Below are 22,297 nucleotides of genomic sequence, written 5' to 3'. Positions count from 1 at the left end.
TACTCCCACATTATCTCTTAATAACTATGTAATTAACTTGTCACTACTGTACAATGTGTAGTTCGATATTACTCTTGTATAAAGAACATTGATAAATTAAATGAATAAGTTGGGGTGGGGTGAGGGATGAAGACAGTAGGGAAAGCATAGTATTATAGCAGTCTGGAATGCAAATGGTCCATTAGGTCATTGACCCAGTCCTCAAGGATCTGAACCAAAACCGTGAAGATTACCAAAAGTGTCTGAAGTGAATCATGTAGCTTTCTGAAGACAACAAACATAAAATATAGTAGGTTCACCAAGCAATGAAATAGATAAGTGAGTATGGGATATAAGGCATATACTTTTATGTTTTGAGCAGTTTTTATTTTTAAGTATTAGGAATTTTTTTTTTAACACAAATATAGGTCAATGGAACAGGATAGAAAGCCTAGAGATAAACCCATGCACATATGGTCACCTTATCTTTGATAAAGGAGGCAAGAATATACAATGGAGAAAAGAAAGCCTCTTCAATAAGTGGTGCTGGGAAAACTGGACAGCTACAGGTAAAAGAATGAAATTAGAACACTCTCTAACACCATACACAAAAATAAACTCAAAATGGATTAAAGACCTAAATGTAAGGCCAGACACTATAAAACTCTTAGAGGAAAACATAGGCAGAACACTCTATGACATAAATCACAGCAAGATCCTTTTTGACCCACCTCCTAGAGAAATGGAAATAAAAACAAAAATAAACAAATGGGACCTAATGAAACTTAAAAGCTTTTGCACAGCAAAGGAAACCATAAACAAGATGAAAAGACAACTCTCAGAATGGGAGAAAATATTTGCTAATGAAGCAACTGACAAAGAATTAATCTCCAAAATATACAAGCAGCTCATGCAGCTCAGTATCAAAAAAACATGCAACCCAATCTGAAAATGGGCAGAAGACCTAAATAGACATTTCTCCAAAGAAGATATACAGGTTGCCAACAAACACATGAAAGGATGCTCAACATCACTAATCATCAGAGAAATGCAAATCCAAACTACAGTGAAGTATCACCTCACACCAGTCACAATGGCCATCATCAAAAAATCTACAAACAATAAATGCTGGAGAGGGTGTGGAGAAAAGGGAACCCTCTTGCACTGTTGGTGGGAATGTAAATTGATACAGCCACTATGGAGAACAGTATGGAGGTTCCTTAAAAAACTAAAAACAGAACTACCATATGACCCAGCAATCCCACTACTGGGCATATACCCTGAGAAAACCATAATTCAAAAAGAGTCATGTACCACAGTGTTCATTGCAGCTCTATTTACAATAGCCAGGACATGGAAGCAACCTAAGTGTCCATCAACAGATGAATGGATAAAGAAGATGTGGCACATATATACAATGGAATATTACTCAGCCATAAAAAGAAATGAAACTGAGTCATTTGTAGTGAGATGGATGGACCTAGATTCTGTCATACAGAGTGAAGTAAGTCAGAAAGAGAAAAACAAATACTGTATGCTAATACATATATATAGAATCTAAAAATTTTTTTAAATGGTTATGATGAACCTAGGGGCAGGACAGGAATAAAGATGCAGATGTAGAGAATGGACTTTAGGACACAGGGAGGGGGAAGGGTAAGCTGGGATGAAGTGAGAGAGTCCATTGATATATATACACTACCAAATGTAAAATAGATAGCTAGTGGGAAGCAGCTGTATAGCACAGGGAGATCAGTTTGGTGCTTTGTGACCACCTAAAGGGGTGGGATAGGGAGAGTGGGCGGGAGATGCAAGAGGGAGGATATATAGGGATATATGTATATGTATAACTGATTCACTTTGTTATAAAGCAGAAACTAACACACCATTGTAAAGCAATTATACTCCAATAAAGATGTTAAAAAATAGAAATTTAAAAATTAAAAAAAAATTTTTACAGAAAGAATTGTTTTTTTAATGGAAAAAGCATTCTTTCACCCATATCGTTTAAGCAGCATCTTGAGTTCGTATGTGTGGCCTATAGGGTGAATATGTGCAACTCCAGGAACTCTTCATTCATTGCTGATAGGAATGCAAAGTGGTACAGCCACTTTGGAAAACAGTTCAACAGTTTCTTACAAAACACAGTCTTGGGCTTCCCTGGTGGCGCAGTGGTTGAGAGTCCGCCTGCCAATGCAGGGGACACGGGGTCGTGCCCCGGTCCGGGAAGATCCCACATGCCGCGGAGCGGCTGGGCCCGTGAGCCATGGCCGCTGGGCCTGCGCGTCCGGAGCCTGTGCTCAGCAACGGGAGTGGCCACAACAGTGAGAGGCCCGAGGACCGCAAAAAAAAAAAAAAAAAAAAAAAAAAAAAACCACAGTCTTACCATATGATCCAGCAGTCATGCTCCTTGGTTGCCCAAATGAGTTGAAGACTTATGTCCACATAAAAACCTGCACACAAATGTTTATAGCACTCTTTTCTTAATTGACAAAACTTAGAAGCAGCCAGGATATCTATCCTTCAATAGGTGACTGGATAAACAAACTGTGGTATATCCATACAATGTTATTCAGTCATAAAAAGCAACGAGCTATCAAGCCATGAAAAGACACAGAGGAAACTCAAACAGCATGCTAAATGAAAGAATCCAATTTGAAAGGGCTACAAATTGTACAAATCCAACTATATGACATTCTGAAAAGGCAAAACTATGAAGACAGTAAAAATATGAGTGATTGTCAAGGGCTGAGGGGGGAGTGAGAGGGATGAATAGGTAGAGTACAGGAGTTTTTTGAACAGTAAAGCTATTATGTGTGGTATTGTAATGGTGCATAGCAAATCATTATACAGTTTCAAATCAAATAGAATGAATGACACCGAGTGAACCCTAACATAAACCATGGCCTTTCATGAATCATTATTGGCTCATTAATTGTAGCAAGATACCAAACAAATGCAAGATGTTGATGATAGGGGAAACTGAGGGATGGGAAGATGAGAGGGTATACAGGAACCCTGTACTTTCTGTTAAATTTTTCTGTAAACCTAAAACTTCTCCGAAAAATAGTCTATTAATTTAAAAAACAAAAAAGGCCAAAATGGAAAAACCTTTCTTCCACCCACCTCATTTTACCAATATCTTCAGTTTGTGTGTGTGCCTTTTGTGTCCCAGCTTCATCAATTACAGTGTTCTGAGATGCTAAGGGCAGTGTCCTATGGCCAGTGACCTCACCATTTTTACCAAAAAGCTTGTTTTATTGATATCACATAATGACCACGCTGTCCAAGTACAGTGATCCTTTCTGCTTAATTCTGTGAGGAATTCTCCCAGAATCTCTGCTAAGGAAACATTGGTCCTTGAATTTCCATTTCAAATGATGCAGACTGATTTATTTGGCATGTGCCTTCTAAAGATAAAGACTTCATGTGGGGAAGAAAGATTGTGCTAAGGTTCCCTCAAAAACTCTAAGATGCCTCCTCTAACACTGCCTGTGTTTCCCTAAGCCTAAGAGTACAGAAAGTAGTGAAGATCTTTAGTTTTGAGGAATCTTTCTAAGAGTGACCAATTTCATTGTACTTAACACTGATGCTTATACTGATTTACTTTGCAGAAAGCTCTGTTCCCAAGTGGCTACAATTATTAATAAACTCTAAAAGCATGAGTGGAAAACTGTCAGAATAAAATATCACTTAGCTGAAATTCTTGAATGCGTTCTTAACCTTTTATCTGAATAGCTAAATGTCTTCATGTTATTCTTTAAAATAATGTTTATTGGCTTTTTTTCTGATTATAAAAGTAATATTGCTTATTATAGAATATTTAGGAAATAAACAGAAAATAAAAATCGTCTCTGAAATCTGGAAATGATAATAATTTTTCAGACACATAAGAATTTTGCTTTTTTACTGTTTTTAATAAACATGTTTCTAAAATGCATTGCAACGATTTGACCAAAGAGCAAAAATGGAAGAAAACACATGTAGGAATTTAATAAAGTCAGGATGAGTACAGGAGTACTCTGTACTATCTTCTCAACTCTTTTTTAAATCTAAAATTATTTCAAAATAAAATGTTTAAAAATGATAGGAACTGGACGGATTGCTTAAGATATGGTAGTGGAACAAAAATATAACTCTTTGGGAAAAATGGAGGTTGATCACATCCCAATTATCATACTCAATATCTAGATGGTGTAAAAAAGTTAAATGAGCATAAGTGAACTAAAAGAAAATATAAGGTAATATTTATTTGACCTCATGGTATGGAAGACCTTTCTCAGCCTAAATTCAGTGGAAAAAATATTAAAGAAAAGATAAATATATTGATGTAACAATAGAAATAAAAGGCAAATGACGGGAAGTATTCACAACGTATGTAGTAGACAAACTGGGAGAATATCTCTTACAAATCAGTAAAAGAAGAGAAATACCCCAATAGGAAAATATGTAAAAGCTGTCATCAGACAGTTCATAAAAACAAGAAATGCAAATGGTCAGTAGGCATACAAACAAAGTTTTCAACCTGCCTAATATCCAAGTAACTGTAAGTTAAAACAAGATTCTGCCTTTCACTTTTCAAATTATCAAACAGAATTTTTTTATAGCAAGACTGCTGTTGGGTATATATATTAATAAGATTATTTTGAAAAGGAGTTTGGCAATGTGGATATAAAGCCTTAAAATTAATTACCCTTAAAGAAATTTATTCTAAGGAAATTAAAATTTTTAAATGTGCACAATGATAAATGTTATTAAAATGTTATAAAAATATTCACTACAGTGTTAATTATGGTAGAAAACAAAATTGGAAAAAATAGATCCAAAAATAGGATTAAGTAAATTATGCTACATCCACATTTAAAATGCATGGTCTCTAAGAATATTTAAAGGTATGGGAAAATGTTTCTAATCTACTTTTTATTGCAGAAATAACACCTGTAAGCAGTAGAAAATACAGCAGCACAAAAAGTAGATACATATATATATCATAGAAGTAGTGTATTTATATATAATGAAAAGTAAACATTGCTCCTACTCCAGTCCACTAATTTCCCTCCATGAGGTAGCTTTGGTTGCTAGTTTCTGTTGAATCCACCCAGAAATATCCTGTGCTTGTGCAAGTTTGTATATGAATACATATCCCAGTTTTCATCGAATGAAAGTATACTGGGCGTACTGTTCAACCTCTTGATTTTTCATTTACTCATATCTTGGAGGTTGTTTCTTAGCAGCACATGAAGATCTAACTCATTCTATCTAGTTAACTGCTTTCTGTTATTCCATTGCCTGGATTTAACTAGTCCTCTCTTCAAATTGTTGGAGTTTTTTAAAACATAAACCGTGTAACCATATTTGATGATAATCAGAAAAGCTAACTCTTCCTTTTTACTGTGAATGTTGAATGAACAGTGATGGAGTCTACTGGGTTTTTAGTTCCAGCCACCATGAAAACTATTAGTGGAGGAACTATATGGAAAAGAAAAAAATGATCTATAGACTTTGTTCATTTCCTTTTAAAATATCCCTAGCTCTTAAATGTCTTCATTAAGGCTTTCATACCTACTGATGATATTTCTCAGTTCTCTGTAAATGACGCTAAGAAAATTCTAAATGTTATATCTTTTCTACAGAAGCAACACGGAAGTTAGGAAATCACATTGCCTTTTGCCCGCACCAGCCATCCCACCTCTATGTGCTTTGAGGAAAAAACTAGCTTAGCACCTCAGCACAGTTTAAATTACGTCTCAGGCCTCGTCTCCAACACTGGATTCAGTTATACTAAAATTGATCACTCTCTTTATTATTTTTTTAACATCTTTATTGGAGTATAATTGCTTTACAATGTTGTGTTAGTTTCTGCTATATAACAAAGTGAATCAGCTGTATGTACACATATATCCCCATATCCCCTCCCTCCACCCATCCCTCTCCCACCCCTCTAGGTGGTCACAAAGCACCAAGTTGATCTCCCTGTGGGATGCAGCTGCTTCCCACTAGCTGTCTATTTTACATTTGGTAGTGTATGTATGTCAGTGCTACTCTCTCATTTCATCCCAGCTTACCCTTCCCCCTCCCCGTGTCCTCAAGTCCATTCTCTACATCGGCATCTTTATTCCTGTCCTGCCCTTAGGTTCTTCAGAACCAATTTTTTTTTTTTGTAAATTCCATATATATATATGTTAGCATACAGTATTCATTTTTCTTTTTCTGACTTACTTCACTCTGTATGACAGACTCTAGGTCCATCCACCTCGCTACAAATAACTCAATTTAATTTCTTTTTCTGGCTGAGTAATATTCCATTGTATATATGTGCCATATCTTCTTTATCCATTCATCTGTCGATGGCCACTTAGATGTCCTGGCTATTGTAAATAGAGCTGCAGTGAACATTGTGGTACATGACTCTTCTTGAATTATGGTTTTCTCAGGGTATATGCCCAGTAGTAGGACTGCTGGGCCATATGGTAGTTCTATATTTAGTTTTTTAAGGAACCTCCATACTGTTCTCCATAGTGGCTGTATCAATTTACATTCCCACCAGCAGTGCAAGAAGGTTCCCTTTTCTCCACACCCTCTCCAGCATTTATTGTTTGTAGATTTTTTGATGATGGTCATTGTGACTGGTGTGAGGTGATACCTCACTGTAGTTTGGATTTGCATTTCTCTAATGCTTAGTGATGTTGAGCATCCTTTCATGTGTTTGTTGGCAACCTGTATATCTTCTTTGGAGAAATGTCTATTTAGGTCTTCTGCCCATTTTTGGATTCGGTTGTTTGTTTTTTTGATACTGAGCTGCATGAGCTGCTTGTATATTTTGGAGATTAATTCTTTGTCAGTTGCTTCATTAGCAAATATTTTCTCCCATTCTGAGAGTTGTCTTTTCATCTTGTTTATGGTTTCCTTTGCTGTGCAAAGGCTTTTAAGTTTCATTAGGTCCCATTTGTTTATTTTTGTTTTTATTTCCATTTTTCTAGGAGGTGGGTCAAAAAGGATCTTGCTGTGATTTATGTCATAGAGTGTTCTGCCTATGTTTTCCTCTGAGAGTTTTATAGTGTCTGGCCTTACATTTAGGTCTTTAATCCATTTTGAGTTTATTTTTGTGTATGGTGTTAGGGAGTGTTCTAATTTCATTCTTTTACCTGTAGCTGTCCAGTTTTCCCAGCACCACTTATTGAAGAGGCTGTCTTTTCTCCATTGTATATTCTTGCCTCCTTTATCAAAGATAAGGTGACCATATGTGCGGATCACTCTCTTTAACATCAGTAAAAGAAAATTCCAAATGAAATTTACCAGAAGGTAATAAGCTGTACCAGTTGTTAATGGACAGAGGTTTATTCTGAGAGCTCTGGGTCTGTGATTGTTCTAGGATTCAGAGCCAGCTGTTACTAGCCCTAGGAACCAAATTCAATGTCATTGAAGCCTTCTCCTACCCTGTGCCTCAACAGTTGGAGACCTAAGGTCTGTGACTTGGCCTAAATTTGGGGAAAGTCTGAGAGGCCCTGGGATATGCCTATCTGTAAAAGGATCAGAGGGGAGTTAGAGGTCACAGAGAGAATGAACCAAAGTAAAAAGGTAACAACAATCGCCTCAGTATATGAGTTCTTGATTTGGAAAACTACTGATATTTCTTGTTCTCCAGTGTTATGCCTCCTGTTCCTCTTCTCATGGCTGTGCTGAAAGGCATATATGCAGAGCCTTACCCTTCATTTTCAACATGATGTACTGACAAGGACCGTAAGCTAATGGCCCCTAAAAAAGAGCTTCTAAGGTACTTTTTCATATTAAGTACACATGCCAAGTCAGTTATTTAAGATTTTTCTTCTTGACTTCTTGTTAGGCCCAAAATCTTCAGTAAAAGAGTGCAAAATTCTTTTTTAAATTTATCTGCAAGCCATATTTATCTGCTATAGTGTCTGCCAACCGCACTTTTTATAATTCACCACATTCAGTGAATGACATATGAATAAGCACTTTGTTTACTTACTGGCACAGAATTGGTATATATTAATAGCATATTGTCATTATTTGTATTTTTCCTACCTAAAAAATACTTTATTGGAATAATATTCTAAAAATGCAGAGAACTTTTAAAAATTGGTGGGGGCGGGCAGAGGAGACCAAAAATTCTATAGAAAAATAAGCAAAAGATCAGAGTAAACAACTCACAGAAAGAGATTTGTTCTTTACACATATAAAAAGATGTTCAACCTCACCCATAGTAAGAAAAATGCAAATTAAAGTTACATCGAGATATTGTTTCTAACCCATCAGATTGTCAAAAATTCAGAAGCTTGGCAGTATACTCTCTTATTGAGGCTGTGGGGAGGCAGACACCCTCAAACATCACTAGTGGAAATGCAAAACTGTTCAACCCCAAGGAGGTGGAATTTGGAAATATCTAACAAAACTGCTTATATATTTACCCTTCAACCCAGAAAATTCTACTTGTAGAAATTTATCCCAAAGATAACACACACACACCCAACAACACAAAAATATGTATGCAAAATGTTATTCATTACAGAATTATTTATAATTTCAAAGCATTAGAAACTATGTGAACATTCACACATAGGAGATGGAGTGAATAAACTATGGTATATCCATACAATATGGTGCTATGCAGCTGTAAAAAAGAATGAGGAGAATCTCTATGTATAAATATGCAGTGATTTCTAGGTGGTGTTTTAAGTGAAAAAAGCAAAGTGCAAAAGGGCATGTATTCTATGCTACCCTCCTTTTGTGTAAGAAAGAAGAGGAAATTAGAAAATGCACATATATCTGCTTACCTTTACAAAAATAAACACAGGAAGACAAACCAGAAAACAGTGAAATTGGGTACATACATTGGGGACGGGCACAGAGGGGCACAGTGTAAAAGGAAGTGACACTTCTCTGAGTATACCTTTTTTAGAGTTTTTACTTGGAAACATGTTAATATTCTACATATTTTTAAAGACACATTAAATTAACAAGGATGAAAGTGGGGAAAGGAAACTGAAAACAAACTGCCCAACATTTTTTTCAGTCTTAAGTAAAGTGAACCATTCTAAAGTGGAGTAAAAAAGAGAACCAATCTAAAGAGCAAACTGAACACAGTATTTGAGTACATTGGAGAACAGCAAACCAATTCCAAACTCTTTTTAGTAGATTTGGGTTTTCGTAGAATAAGTGGTGAAGCAATTTTGAAGCTGTTTTAAGAGATATTTCAAAACTGAGCCAATTGTGGATCAACTTACATGCCAATTTTTTTTTTTTTTTTTTTACATGCCAATTTTTAAAAAAAACTAAAAAAAAAAAAACTGAGCCAATAAATAAATGTGTTGATATTGTTGGGAGCTAGGGTTTTCACTATAGAAGAAAGTACAAAATCATGATAATGGAAGGGGGGAAGGTAAGAAAGAGGTCTGTGGGGATGGACTGGAATTGGAAATATTGGTGTCAACTCAATTTCTAAAATAGTTCTGTGTATATATGTATATACATATGTACACATTTATGTGTGTAAGTATGTATATCTGTGCATGTGTGTACATGCATACTTCCTAGCTCAATTCACTGACAGAGTCCAAAAGCAAAGAATGCACTTACCACCCACACTTTGATCTCTAATACTATTCCACCCTAATAGGAAATAAGTATCCTTGGAAAAATGGCTGATTCCAGGGCTGGGATAGGGTGGGTTTAAGAGCCCAGAACATAATGCCAGAAAGTAAGGAAGTGCTCCAAAATAGTGTGAGGGCAGGTCCAAGGACACCTGAGCCAGCTTGAAGGTGCTCCTACTGGCAAAAAGTGGGACATTTTGAGCACCAAATTAAAGGCTGTAATGAATTATAAACCATTGATTAAAAGACAAAAGTCTGGGCTTCCCTGGTTGCGCAGTGGTTGAGACTCTGCCTGCTGATGCGGGGGACGCGGGTTCGTGCCCTGGTCCAGGAGGATCCCACATGCTGCAGAGCGGCTGGACCCATGAGCTATGGCTGCTGAGCCTGTGCGTCCGGAGCCTGTGCTCTGCAACGGGAGAGGCCACAACAATAAGAGGCCCACGTACCGCAAAAAAAACCAAAAACAAACAAAAAAATCTGTGCTCCTTATTGATAAATAAATAGATTAAAAATAATATATGGGAGAAAAGGTAAGCTCTTGCATATAGTAAAATGCCAGAAGCTGACTGGTAAATGTGAAAGGAGTGCTGGAGTTAGAAAATCATCACAGTTTAAGTTGCTTCAGTTAATAATCGTGAGTGAATACTAAATCTGGGAGAAGGGATTGGGATTCTTGATGGGGAGTAGCATATTTGCATGGTATTAAACTGTCTACCAACAGGCTCCCTGTTAGATGCAAGGGAAATAGGACAACACCTTGATCAGGTGATCAAAATTGTCACCAATGAACAGCAGCCAGACATAATATGCTCTTAAATGTGTGATACCCTGAGAAGAATAGCATAATTTTTCTAGTATTCTGGCCAGGAACACATAGTCTGAATTAATCATGAGGAAATACCAAACAAACCAAAATGAGAATCACTCTATTAAATACAGAGTAGCGGAAGACTGTATTCTTTGAAAATGTCCTCCTCACAAAAGTCAAAGAAAGACTGAGGAAATGTTCAAGATAAAGGAGACTAAAAATATGACAAATCCTAGACTAAATTCTATCCTAGAAGGAAGAAAAATGCTATAAAGGACATTATTGGGTCATTGACAAAACCGGGGTACGGACAGTCGAGTAGATAACAGTATTCTAACAGTGTTACTGAAGTTGGTGACTATGGTTATGTAAGAGAATAGCATTATTCTCAGGGAAGACACATAGATATATTTAAAGGTAAAGGAAGATGACAGATGCAACTTCCTCTCAAATAGTTAGGGGGAAAATTGTACAAAAAGAGAGCATGTGCACAGAAAGAACAAAATGTTGACAGTAAGTGCATCCGGGTAAAGGATATGTGGGTACTATTTGCATTGTTTTTATTCCTGCAAGTTTTCTCTGAATTTGAAATTATTTCCAAATACAGTTTTTTAAAAGTACATTTTAGGCCAGCTAATAATTGAAATCTAAACTTAAAAAATTATATTGCAAAACATTATGCTAAGTGAAATAAGCCAGACACAAAAGGCCACATATTGCATGATCCTACTCACGTGAAGTACCCGGAGTAGGCAAATTAGAAACAGGAAGAATAGCAGTTACCAGAGGCCAGGAGTAGGGGTAATGGAGAGTTTAATGAGTATAGTTTCTGTTGGTGTGATGAAAAAGTTCTGGAAATCGATAGAGGTGATGGTTACACAACATTGCAAAATGTACTTAATGCCATGAATTGTACACTTAAAAATGGTCAAAATGGTAATTTTTAGGTTATGTATATTTTACACAATAAAAAATGTATCTTGGGAATGTTTAATTCCTATTATAAAAGGATTTCCTGTGATTCTTTAATATAATATAATATAAGGGAGCTTTAATATAAGCTCTCTTTATTTAAACTATTTTTTTTTTAACATTTTTTTTTTTTTTTTTTGTGGTACGTGGGCCTCTCACTATTGTGGCCTCTCCCATTGCGGAGCACAGGCTCCGGGGGCCCAGCCGCTCCGCGGCATGTGGGATCTTCCCGGAGCGGGGCACGAACCCGTGTCCCCTGCATCGGCAGGCGGACTCTCAACCACTGCGCCACCAGGGAAGCCCTAAACTATTTTATACAACTTTTGAAGATTCACACCAGCTACTTTATGAAGGTTCCACTTAAAATTGTTTGTATAACATCTGTAGTTCATCTCAGTTCGTTTTTTAAAATAGATTATTAAAGAACTGATATTCACCTGGGGCAAAGGTCTTAGCTTTTTTCTGCATCCAGGTTTTCCACTTGTCAAAGAAAATGTCTCTTCAGGGGACTTCAGTCATCAGCTTGCTCTTCTCTTAGAAAGAGGATGCTGGTATTTAGGCTTCACAAAAATATTTCATAAACATAAGCTTTCTTTTCTCTCAAACATACCAGGAGAAATGAGGAAAACAGATGTTCCTTGTAAGTCTTCTGATAGACGTGTTTCCATTGTAAGCTGATCTGAGTAAATTTGGCATCTGTTCCATTCACTGTGTGGGCTGAGCAGTTTAGTCTCACAGTTTGGCTGAAAGTTAATATCGACCTTTGACTGTTACCTGAAAACCCATTGATAAAATACTCTTACTAAACCTCTTGAGAGAGTGATTTCACTTTCTAAGCAAACGTCTTCAAAATATATCACTCCATTAACCAAATTAATTATTCTTTGGTTGGGCGTACTTATTTATTTTATTGGATACAGAGCATTCCCCAAATCTGACAGGGAGAAGCCTGTGTGGTCAGAATGGTAGAAGAGAAAGACCATAAATCTCTTATAATGCTCTCTACAGGTCACTACACCACAGCTTTTAAATGAACCTTCACCCCCCAGCTGCCCAGGGGCTATGGGAGGGCCTAAAAGTCTGGCTACGGAGCAGTTTCTCATTATCATCTGTTCTTCTGAGTATTTGAGTACTGCTACAGCAGCTCAGGTTTTTCTAAGAGGGAAGTAGCCCCAGATTCTTCTGTTCTTGACTATCTTATTTATAACTACAACAATTTTTTATATAGTTTTATTGCAGTATAATTGACATACAGTAAACTGCACATGTTTAAAGTTACAGTTTTACAAATGTTGAATGATGTATACACCTATGAAACCATCACCATGGACATACCTACTGCTTCCATGCTACTTGGATTGTTTTCCAGTTTCGGGCTATTCCAAGTAAAGATGCTCTGAACATTCATTTACAAATCGTGGTATGGAAAAATGCTTTCCTTTACCTTGGGTTAAATACCTAGAAATAGAAAAACTGAGTCATATAGTAGGTGTATGTTTAACTTTTTAAGATGCAGATAAATGGTCTTCAAAGGGGGGCTTATCATTTTATAATCTCACAATCAGTATATGAGAGTTTCAGTTGATCTGTACCCTTGTCAACACTTGGTTTGTCAGTCTTTTTAATTTTAGCCATTCTGGTGTGTGGGCAGTAGTATCTAATGGTGGCTTTCATTTGCATTTCTCTAATGAATAATCATGTTGAACATCTTTTCATGTGCTTATTTGATATCTGTTTATCTTCGCTAAAGTGTTTGTTCAACACTGTTGCCCATTTTTTATTGGGTTGTTTCTTGTTATTGAAGTATAAAAGTGTTTAATTTGGCAAAGTCAAAATTATTTTTTCTCTTATAAAAGTTTATACTTTTGGGCTTCCCTGGTGACGCAGTGGTTGAGAGTCCGCCTACCAGGGCATGGGTTCGTGCCCCGGTCTGGGAAGATCCCACATGCCACGGAGCGGCTGGGCCCGGGAGCCATGGCCGCTGAGCCTGCGCGTCTGGAGCCTGTGCTCCGCAATGGGAGAGGCCACAACAGTGAGAGGCCCACGTACCGCAAAAAAAAAAAAGAAAAGTTTATACTTTTTATGTCTTAAGAAATCTTTGGCAAGTCCAAAATCACTAAGATTTCCTCCTAAGTTTTCTTCTCAGAGTTTTATGGTTTTAGCTCTTACATTTAGACCTATGTTTCATTTCAAGTTAATTTTTGTGGTTGATGTGAGGAAGAGTAGAAGTGGGGGCTTTTGTTTTTGTTTTTTTTCCACATATGGCCATCCAGCTCTTCTAAGAACATTTGTTTAAAAGATTACCCTTTCTTCATTGAATTACTTAATACCTTTGTAAAAATCAATTGTCCATATAGAAGTAGGTTTATTTCTGGACCGTCTATTCAGTTGCATTGATTTGTCTATCTTTATGCCATAATGTCTCAATTATTGTAGTTCTGTAATAAGTTTTTTAATCAAGTAGTCTTCTTTTCAAAGTTGTGTTTTGATTAGTCTAAGTTCTTTGCATTTCCACATAAATTGTAGAATCAGCTTGTCAGTTTCTGTTAGAAAAGTCTGCTAGAATTTTGGTTGATATTACATTGAATCAGTAGAGCTGGTAACAATACTGAATCTTCTGATCTCTGCACACTTTATATCTATTCATTTACTTAGCTTTTTAAAATTTCTCTCAGCATTGTTGTTTTGTTTTCTCAGCACTGTTTTGTCATTTACAGTGTAAATAAATGTCTTACACAGCTTTTGTCATATTTAGCCCTAGGTATTTCACATATTTGATGGCATGGTGAATAGTATTTTAATATCAATTTTGCTGGCATATACAATTGCTATATATACACATTACTAGTACAGAAATCCAATTGATTTTTGCATAGTGAGTTTGTATCCTGCAGTTTTACTAAACTCGCTTAGTAGTTCTAGTAACTTTTTTCTAGATTCCATAGGATTTTCTACATAGACCAGGATTTCTCAGTCTCGGCATTATTGACATCATAGTATATTTAACAGCATCCCTGGGCTCTACCCACTAGTTGCCAGTAGCACCCTCTGCTGCAGGTTTGACAACCAAGAACGTCTCCAGACATTGGCAGTTTTGCCCCCCAGAGAACATTTGGCATTGTTGAGAACCGTAGACACACAGTCATGCCATCTGCAAATGAAGACAGTTTTACTTCATTTTCAGTTTTGATGCTTTTTCTTCTTTCTTCTGTTTGCCATATTGCACTGGCTAGGGTCTCCAGTACAATGTTTAAGAACAAACTTTCTTTCCTTGTTCTCAATTCTAAGGGAAAAACATTCCATCATCCACCATTAAGAATGATATTAAATGCAAGTTTTTCACAAGTGCCCTTTATGAGGTTGAGGAAGTTCCCTTCTATTCCTAGTTTGCTGAAAGTTTTTTTTTAGAAACTGATCTTGGATTTTGTCAGATGCTTTTTCGGCATCTGTGAAGATGATCTTATGGTTTTCTTAGTTAGTGTGGTAGATTACATTGATTGGTTTTTGAATGTTAAATCAACCTTGTATTTCTGGGATAAATGCTGGCTGATTATGATTTATTATCTTTTTAAAAATATACTACTGGATTGGATTTGTAAAATATTTGCATCTTTTCTGATTTTGGTATCAGTAATGCTGGCCTCAAATAATGAGTTGTGAAGTATTCTCTCCTTTTCAGTTTTCTGAATAGTTTGTATAGCATTGACATTATTTTTCTTCCTTAAATATTTGGTAGAACTCAACCAGTGACACCATCTGAACCTGGAATTTTCTTTATTTATGTGCTTTTAATATGCTTTTTAATTATAAAATCAAATATTTAATAGATAGAAGGCTCTTCAGGTTATCTATTTCTTCCTGAGTGAGCTTTGATAGTTTGTGTCTCTCCAGAAGTTTGTCCAATTTAACTGGTCAGATCTATTGGCATAAAGTTGTTAATGTTTCCTTATTATCCTTTTAGCGTGTGTAGATGCTATAGTGATGTCATATCTCTTATTACCAATATTGGCAATTTATAGCTCCCCTCTTTTTTTCCTGATCAGTCTGTGTAGATGTTTAATTTTATCCTACTTTGACTCCCAATTCCATCTTCTCAAGTCAGTGAAACTGTCAGGCTCTGCCTAGGCTGTTCTTCCATGTGTTGTGGCCTGGTAACTTTTGCAGTTTACCTCATTTGTTTCCCTTCTTTCATGGATCTTTTGTGGCTGATGTACAATATTTGAAAAACTTTGTTGCATGTGTTTTGTTTTTATTTTAAAGTTGTTTCTGGGCTTCCCTGGTGGCGCAGTGGTTGAGAGTCTGCCTGCCAATGCAGGGGACATGGGTTCGTGCCCCGGTCTGGGAAGATCCCACATGCCGCGCAGCGGCTGGGCCCGTGAGCCATGGCTGCTGAGCCTGTGCGTCCGGAGCCTGTGCTCCGCAACGGGAGAGGCCACAACAGTGAGAGACCCGCGTACTGCAAAACAATAAATAAATAAATAAGTTGTTTCAGGAAAAAGGGTAAATCTGGTTCCTTTTATTTCATGTTGGTCAGAAGCAGAAGGCCTGTTTCCTACCTTACCGTATTTATTTTAATGTCAAGCCCGTCCATGGTGCTTGACTATAGAAATTATTTCGCTGTTACTTCTGGGAGTGAAAGAGGTATAAGGTCATTCATAACTTTTCAACTCTCAAATTTGTTCTTGGAGAGATACCCAGATATTTTTTCCAAATAGCAATTTTCTAGGTATGACATCAATACAGAAGGAATCCAGAGAGATAGGCAGAGGCATAACTAATAATTTCTCAGCTGTAAAGACCCAATATAATATTATTTGACCAGTATTTCTTACTTATAACCTTTTATCTCAGAGTTAAAGTCTCCTTATCAAGGAAAGCATGATAGTTTAGGCTTAGAAAGACTAGGTTGACTTGGTGGTGAGTTGTCACATCCCGACTTGAGCTCTTTAAAAGACCTCTTTAAAAGAAATATTACGAAAGAACTCTCTAACCCTAGAGGTTTGACACTTCACTATCAAGACTGAAGAAAGGCATAGGTATGTAGACCATTTTTCGTTCTGACCCATATGACATTTCTGATGCTGTTACACAATACTCATGTATTTCCCTTTTGTCTGTGTTCCAGGTTTTCTGTCTCAGCTGGTCTCTGACAAGCCCCTGACTGAATGCATCCGTGCTGGCCACTATGCAGCAAGTGTCATCATTAGGCGGACTGGCTGCACCTTTCCTGAGAAGCCAGACTTCCACTGATGAAAAAGCAGGAAACCGCAGCCCAGGAGTACAGACACTGCCCTGATGGCTTCCTGAGAATTCCCATATTAATAAAGAAGAAAATTAAATGCTACCTTTCCTACTATAATAACGTTCATCTTAATTTAGAGGGTACAGTAGTACACACTAGAATCTTTATTCTCTCAGCAACCTAAAATCGGAGGTTTATTTCCATAGTTTGATAGTGCCACTTAAATGTCAATTAAACAGGAATATAACATTTCAATAGAAATTTTGTTTCATTTTTATTACTTTGTAAATTCATGTGTACTTAGTAAAGTGATCATTTTTTTACATTTCTGCTTTGAATGCAGACGCAATTTAATATGATAGATTTTTTAAAGGAATTAGAGATAATATCAGTATATAAATCTTTAGCTTTTATACAAGTATATTTAATTCAGAAGTGTGTGTACAAATATATATACACACATATGTTCATATATGTACCACATATATACATAATAAATGGTTAAATAAGGTACAGAAATATTTATCTTGCCAAGTTATGCCAAGTAATTTCTTCAGTGTGTACTCAAACATGTAATAAACTTTGGATAATTAAATAATTTGCCAAATTATAAGCTATATATATATTCAAGTCATAATCTTATATTTACTTATGGTACTCTGTAATTTGATACAAATAAAATCTTGTCATATGGGACTTTTTTTCTGTCTTTGCCCTGTGCTCTGCAAACTAAGGAAGAAAGATCATTGTTTAATCCTGGGTCCTGAAATAATATCTGTTTTGTTGATGGAGACAGAAAGAACAACATAACACATTGAAAAATAACTTAGTATTAGAGACCAGTAAGCCACTGTTTTAAGGAAGACAAAATGGTGTAACAGAACCTCCAGGAAATTCCCTGGCAGTCCAGTGGTTAGAACTCCGTGCTTCCACTGCAGGGGGCACGGGTTCAATCCCTGGTCGGGGAACTAAGATGCCCCATGCTGTGCAATGCGGCCAAAAAAAAAAAATCTCTAAAAAAAAAGAACCTCTGGAGTCAGACTTAATTACCTTGATATGACCTTGGGCAAATTACTCAGCCTCTTTGAACTTCAACTTCCTTTCTATAAAATGGGATCATAACCCCTGTACAAGGTCATTGAGATAATTTGAGAGAGAATACTAAGTATAAACTGCTTGTTACAAGTCTAATAAGTACCTACTGTTGTTATCATTATGATTATTGTTGAAGAAAAAAAAGATCATAGTTATAAAACTGAATTCAAAGCATTCAGGTTTCTGTTTTGTTTGTGTTTAAGTAAACTTTTAGGTCTCCTATGCTTGTTTATCTTTATCACTGTTGAGATATAATTCATATACCATAAAATTTTTCATTTTAAAGTATACAATTCAGTGGGCTTTAGTATATTCACAAAGCTGTGCAGCTGTCACCAATATCTAAATCAAGAACACTTGCATCACCCCAAAAGGAAACCCAATTCATTCCCCATTCTCTGGTAACCACTAATCTATTTTCTGACTCTATAGATTTGCCTATTCTTGATATTCATAAAAATTGAGTCATGTGTTCTTTTGTGTCTTGCTTCTTTCACTTAGCATGTTTTCAAAGTTTGCCCACCCTAGGACATTTTCAGTACTCTTTTTATAGTCAAATAATATTTCTTTAGATATACCGTATTTTGTTTATCCATCCATGATGTACATTTCAGTTGTTAACATTTTTGGGCTATTATGAGTCATGCTTCTATTAACAATCACATACAGGTTTTTGATGTGGATGTATGTTTTCAGTTCTTTTAGGTATATACATAGGAGTAGAATTGCTGGATCACATGGTAACCGTACGCTTAACTTTTTGAGAAACTGCCAAACTTTTTTCCAAAGGGACTGCATCATCTTGCCTTCTCACTAACATGGTTTGAGGGTTTCAATTTTTTCACACCCTTGCCAACATTTGCTACTCTCTGTTTGATTATAGCCGTCTTGGAGGGTATGAAGTGCTATCTCATTGTGGTTTTAAATATATTTATTTTATTTATTTATTTTTGGCTGTGTTGGGTCTTCGTTGTTGTGCACAGGCTTTCTCTAGTTGCGGCGAACGGGAGTCACTCTTCATTGAGGTGCGCAGGCTTCTCATTGCAGTGGCTTCTCCCGTTGCGGAGCACGGGCTCTAGGTGCGCCGGTTTCAGTAGTTGTGGCTCGTAGGCTCTAGAGCACAGGCTCAGTAGTTGTGGCGCATGGGCTTAGTTGCTCTGCCGCATGTGGGATCTTCCCAGACCAGGGCTCAAACCCGTGTCCCCTGCATTGGCAGGCGGATTCTTAACCACTGCGCCACCAGGGAAGCCCCTCATTGTGGTTTTAATTTGCATTTTCCTGTTTACTAATGATATTATGTTTATTGACCATTTGTATTTTTTTCTTTGGAGACATGTCTATACAGATTGCTTGCCCATTTTTTAATTGAGTGGTTTGTCCTTTTGTTGTTGAGTTGTAAGCATTCTTTATATATTCTGGGTATAAGTTTTAGGCATATGATTTACAAATATTTTCTTCCATTCTGTGGGTTGTGTTTCCACTTTCTTGCAGGTATCCTTTGAAGCACAGATATTTTTGTTTGTTTGTTTTTGTTTTGGCCATGCTGCACAACTTGTGGGATCTTAGTTCCCCAACCAGGAATGGAACCCGCATCCTGGGCAGTGAAAGCTTGGATTCCTAGCAATTAGACCTTCAGGGAATTCCCCAGATGTTTTTAATTTGTATGAAATCCAGTTTATCTTTTTTCTTTTCTTTTTCTTCTTTTTGGTCAATTGTGCTTTTGGCTTCATATCTAAGAAGCCATTGCCTAATCCAAGGTCATGAAGAATTACATCTATATTCTCTTTTAAGAGTTTTATGGATTTTGCTCCTACATTTAACTCTTTGATCCATTTCGAGTTTATTTTCGCATATATTTGAGTTGGGAGGTCTAAATTATTTTACTTGTGGCTATCCAGTTTTCCCTGTTCCTTTTTTTTTTTTTTTTTTTTTGCGGTACGCGGGCCTCTCACTGTTGTGGCCTCTCCCGTTGCGGAGCACAGGCTCCGACGCGCAGGCCCAGCCGCCATGGCTCACGGGCCCAGCCGCTCCGCGGCATGTGGGATCTTCCCGGACCGGGGCACGAACCCACGTCTCCTGCATCAGCAGGCAGACTCCCAACCACTGCGCCACCAGGGAAGCCCTGTACCTTTTTTTTTTTCTTTTTTTTAATTTACTTTTTTTGGCCACCCTTGCGGCGTGTGGGATCTTAGTTCCCTGACCAGGGATCAAACCCATGCCCCCTGCAGTGGAAGCTCAGTCTTAACCACTGGACCACCAGGGAAGTCCTCCCTGTACCTTATTAAAAAGACTTTTATCCACTAGTGAATTGTCTTGGCACCCTTGTCAAAAATTAATTGACCATAAATGTAAGGTTTTATTTCTGGACTCTGTTCCATTGGTCTGTATGTCTGTATGTTATCCTTATGCCAATCCAGACTGTCTTGATTACTGGAGCTTTGAGTTTTGAAATCAGGAAGTCTGAGTCCTCCAACTTTGACTCTCAAGGACAATTAGTTTAAGTGCTAGAGTATCATATTAAAACTACTGCAGAATATCTTTCTCTTAGATCAGTAGGTGAGACACTAATAAACCTTTCTTATTCTTTTTTTGATAAGAAAACCCCTTATCCCAAGGCTATTGATCAAGTGCCACTCACCAGCTATTTATGACAGTCGCTATTTATAGCAGGTTCTAAAGTATGCCTACTGGTAGTAATTAACATGCACACAGATCATGTAACTTTTTTTTTTTTTTTTTTTTGGCTGTGTTGGGTCTTCGTTGCTTTGCGCAGGCTTTCTCTGGTTGCGGCGAGCGGGGGCTACTCTTCTTTGTGGTGCGCGGGCTTCTTCATTGCAGTGGCTTTTCTTGTTGCAGAGCACGGGTTCTAGGCGTGCGGGCTTCAGTAGTTGTGGCGCACAGGCGCAGTAGGTGTGGCTCGCAGGCTCTAGAACGCAGGCTTAGTAGTTGTGGCGCACGGGCTTAGTTGCTCCGCGGCATGTGGGATCTTCCCAGACCAGTGCTTGAACGCGTGTCCCCTGCATTGGCAGGCGGATTCTTAACCACTGCACCACCAGGGAAGTCCCACATAACTTCTTGTGTTAAAAAAAGTCATTAGGTTGTGTATTTTGTTCTTGGGTTTATGGCATACTTTTTTAGTTCTTTGTTTTGGTAAAGGACAAAGGGAAAATAATGGCTAGCCTAGCTGACTGGGTCTGAGGAAAACTGCCTTTAATTGGTTGTTAGGTAATCTCCTCTCTGACCTAAGTTTTTCCATCTTGGAATGAAGAGTAGTTAACCTAGTTCCACTTTATCTCATCCTGGTTTAACAGATAGTTGAGGGAAGACATATAGGATGGGGGAAGAATAATGAAGTTGTCAAGAAGACATGGATTCTGGGCTTCCCTGGTGGTGCAGTGGTTAAGAATCTGCCTGACAATGCAGGGGACATAGGTTTGAGCCCTGGTCTGGGAAGATCCTACATGCCGTGGAGCAACTAAGCCTGTGTGCCACAAGTACTGAGCCTGCACTCTAGATCCCGCAAGCCACAGCTACTGAAGCCTGTGCTCCTAGAGCCCGTGTTCCTCAACAAGAGAAGCCACTGCAATGAGGAGCCTGCACACCACAACAAAGAGTAGCCCCCGCTCGCCACAGTTAGAGAAAGCCCACGCACAGCAAAGAAGACCCAATGCAATGCAGCCAAAAATAAATAAATAAATTTATATTTTTTAAAAAAAGACATGGATTCTGACCTCAGGTTCCCTTCAGATAGTTGTGTAACCCTCTTATTCTGTGTAATTCACAAAATGTAGATGCTTTGGTTGTGACATCCCTAAAATATGTACTAGTGGTTTTAACAAGGTTGCCTCTCTGAATGTGGGAAAAGAGGGTTCTTACCAGAGGAGTGAGCCACAAAGACTGAGGCCATTCATTTGTGTGTTACAGTTGGGTAAATCAGGTGGGTACAGGAGACTGATACTTCAAGGGTGAGCCTAGGTGGTCTGGAGAGTTAGAACACTGAGGTTGGCCTAGTCTCAGCGAGTGATCAATTTTGCTTGAAAACTGCTTCCATGAGGTGGAAAAGAAGGTGGTACCAAACATTTGGAGACAGGCTGGATGCCCAAGTATTAGTATAGCAGAGTAGGAGAGAAAGAAAAAGAGCAAGAGTGGCTACGGAGTTTCTTTCTAGTGTTTATATCTACATGATATGTACCTTTATGTACTGCTTTATTTCCTCGAATCAGAGAAGAGTAACTTTCTTTTTAGATCAGGGTGAGAGAAATACATTCTTTGTCTTAAACTTATTTAAGACAAGCAACCCTGGCTAAAAACTATTATTCTTACCCATTTTGCAAAGCAAGTATTGTAATTCTTTACCCTTTCAGAAAGAGATGCATAATATAGATTGTCTTAGACATACAAAAGCCTACAGAGAAAGTATATGTTTGGCTTGCAGTCTGATAATACCACCAGTGCTGAAATATAAAAACATGCACTTATTTCTGTTACTCCATTACCTTCAGAAAAAGTGTCCATTTAATAATATTTCCACTGGATAAAGTAGGTTTAAAATGTAAACAATTTCTTTATGATTCAGTAATAGTTCTATGT

The 22,297-nt window shown here is 37.5% G+C and overlaps 1 protein-coding gene across 2 annotated transcripts in view; it reads left to right on the top strand.

The window, feature by feature from the left end:
- ADK (adenosine kinase) overlaps positions 1 to 17,370 on the top strand; it is a 485,627-nt gene extending 468,257 nt beyond the window's left edge. Inside the window, exon 11 of one of the 2 annotated variants that reach the window (XM_024741096.1) lies at positions 16,496 to 17,370. In XM_024741096.1, the coding sequence (XP_024596864.1) occupies positions 16,496 to 16,620 (125 nt within the window). In that variant the 3' untranslated portion in view covers positions 16,621 to 17,370. The remainder of the gene's footprint in view (positions 1 to 16,495) is intronic. The other variant, XM_024741087.1, reaches the window with a different exon arrangement.
- The last annotated feature ends 4,927 nt before the right edge of the window (positions 17,371 to 22,297 follow it).

This window comes from Neophocaena asiaeorientalis, unplaced genomic scaffold (genome assembly GCF_003031525.2).
Source record: "Neophocaena asiaeorientalis asiaeorientalis breed wild unplaced genomic scaffold, Neophocaena_asiaeorientalis_V1.1 scaffold484, whole genome shotgun sequence".
In the NCBI taxonomy this organism is placed as follows: Eukaryota; Metazoa; Chordata; class Mammalia; order Artiodactyla; family Phocoenidae; genus Neophocaena; species Neophocaena asiaeorientalis.
The sequence above is the reverse complement of the archived record's forward strand: the minus strand, read 5'-3'. Positions and strand labels throughout refer to the sequence as shown.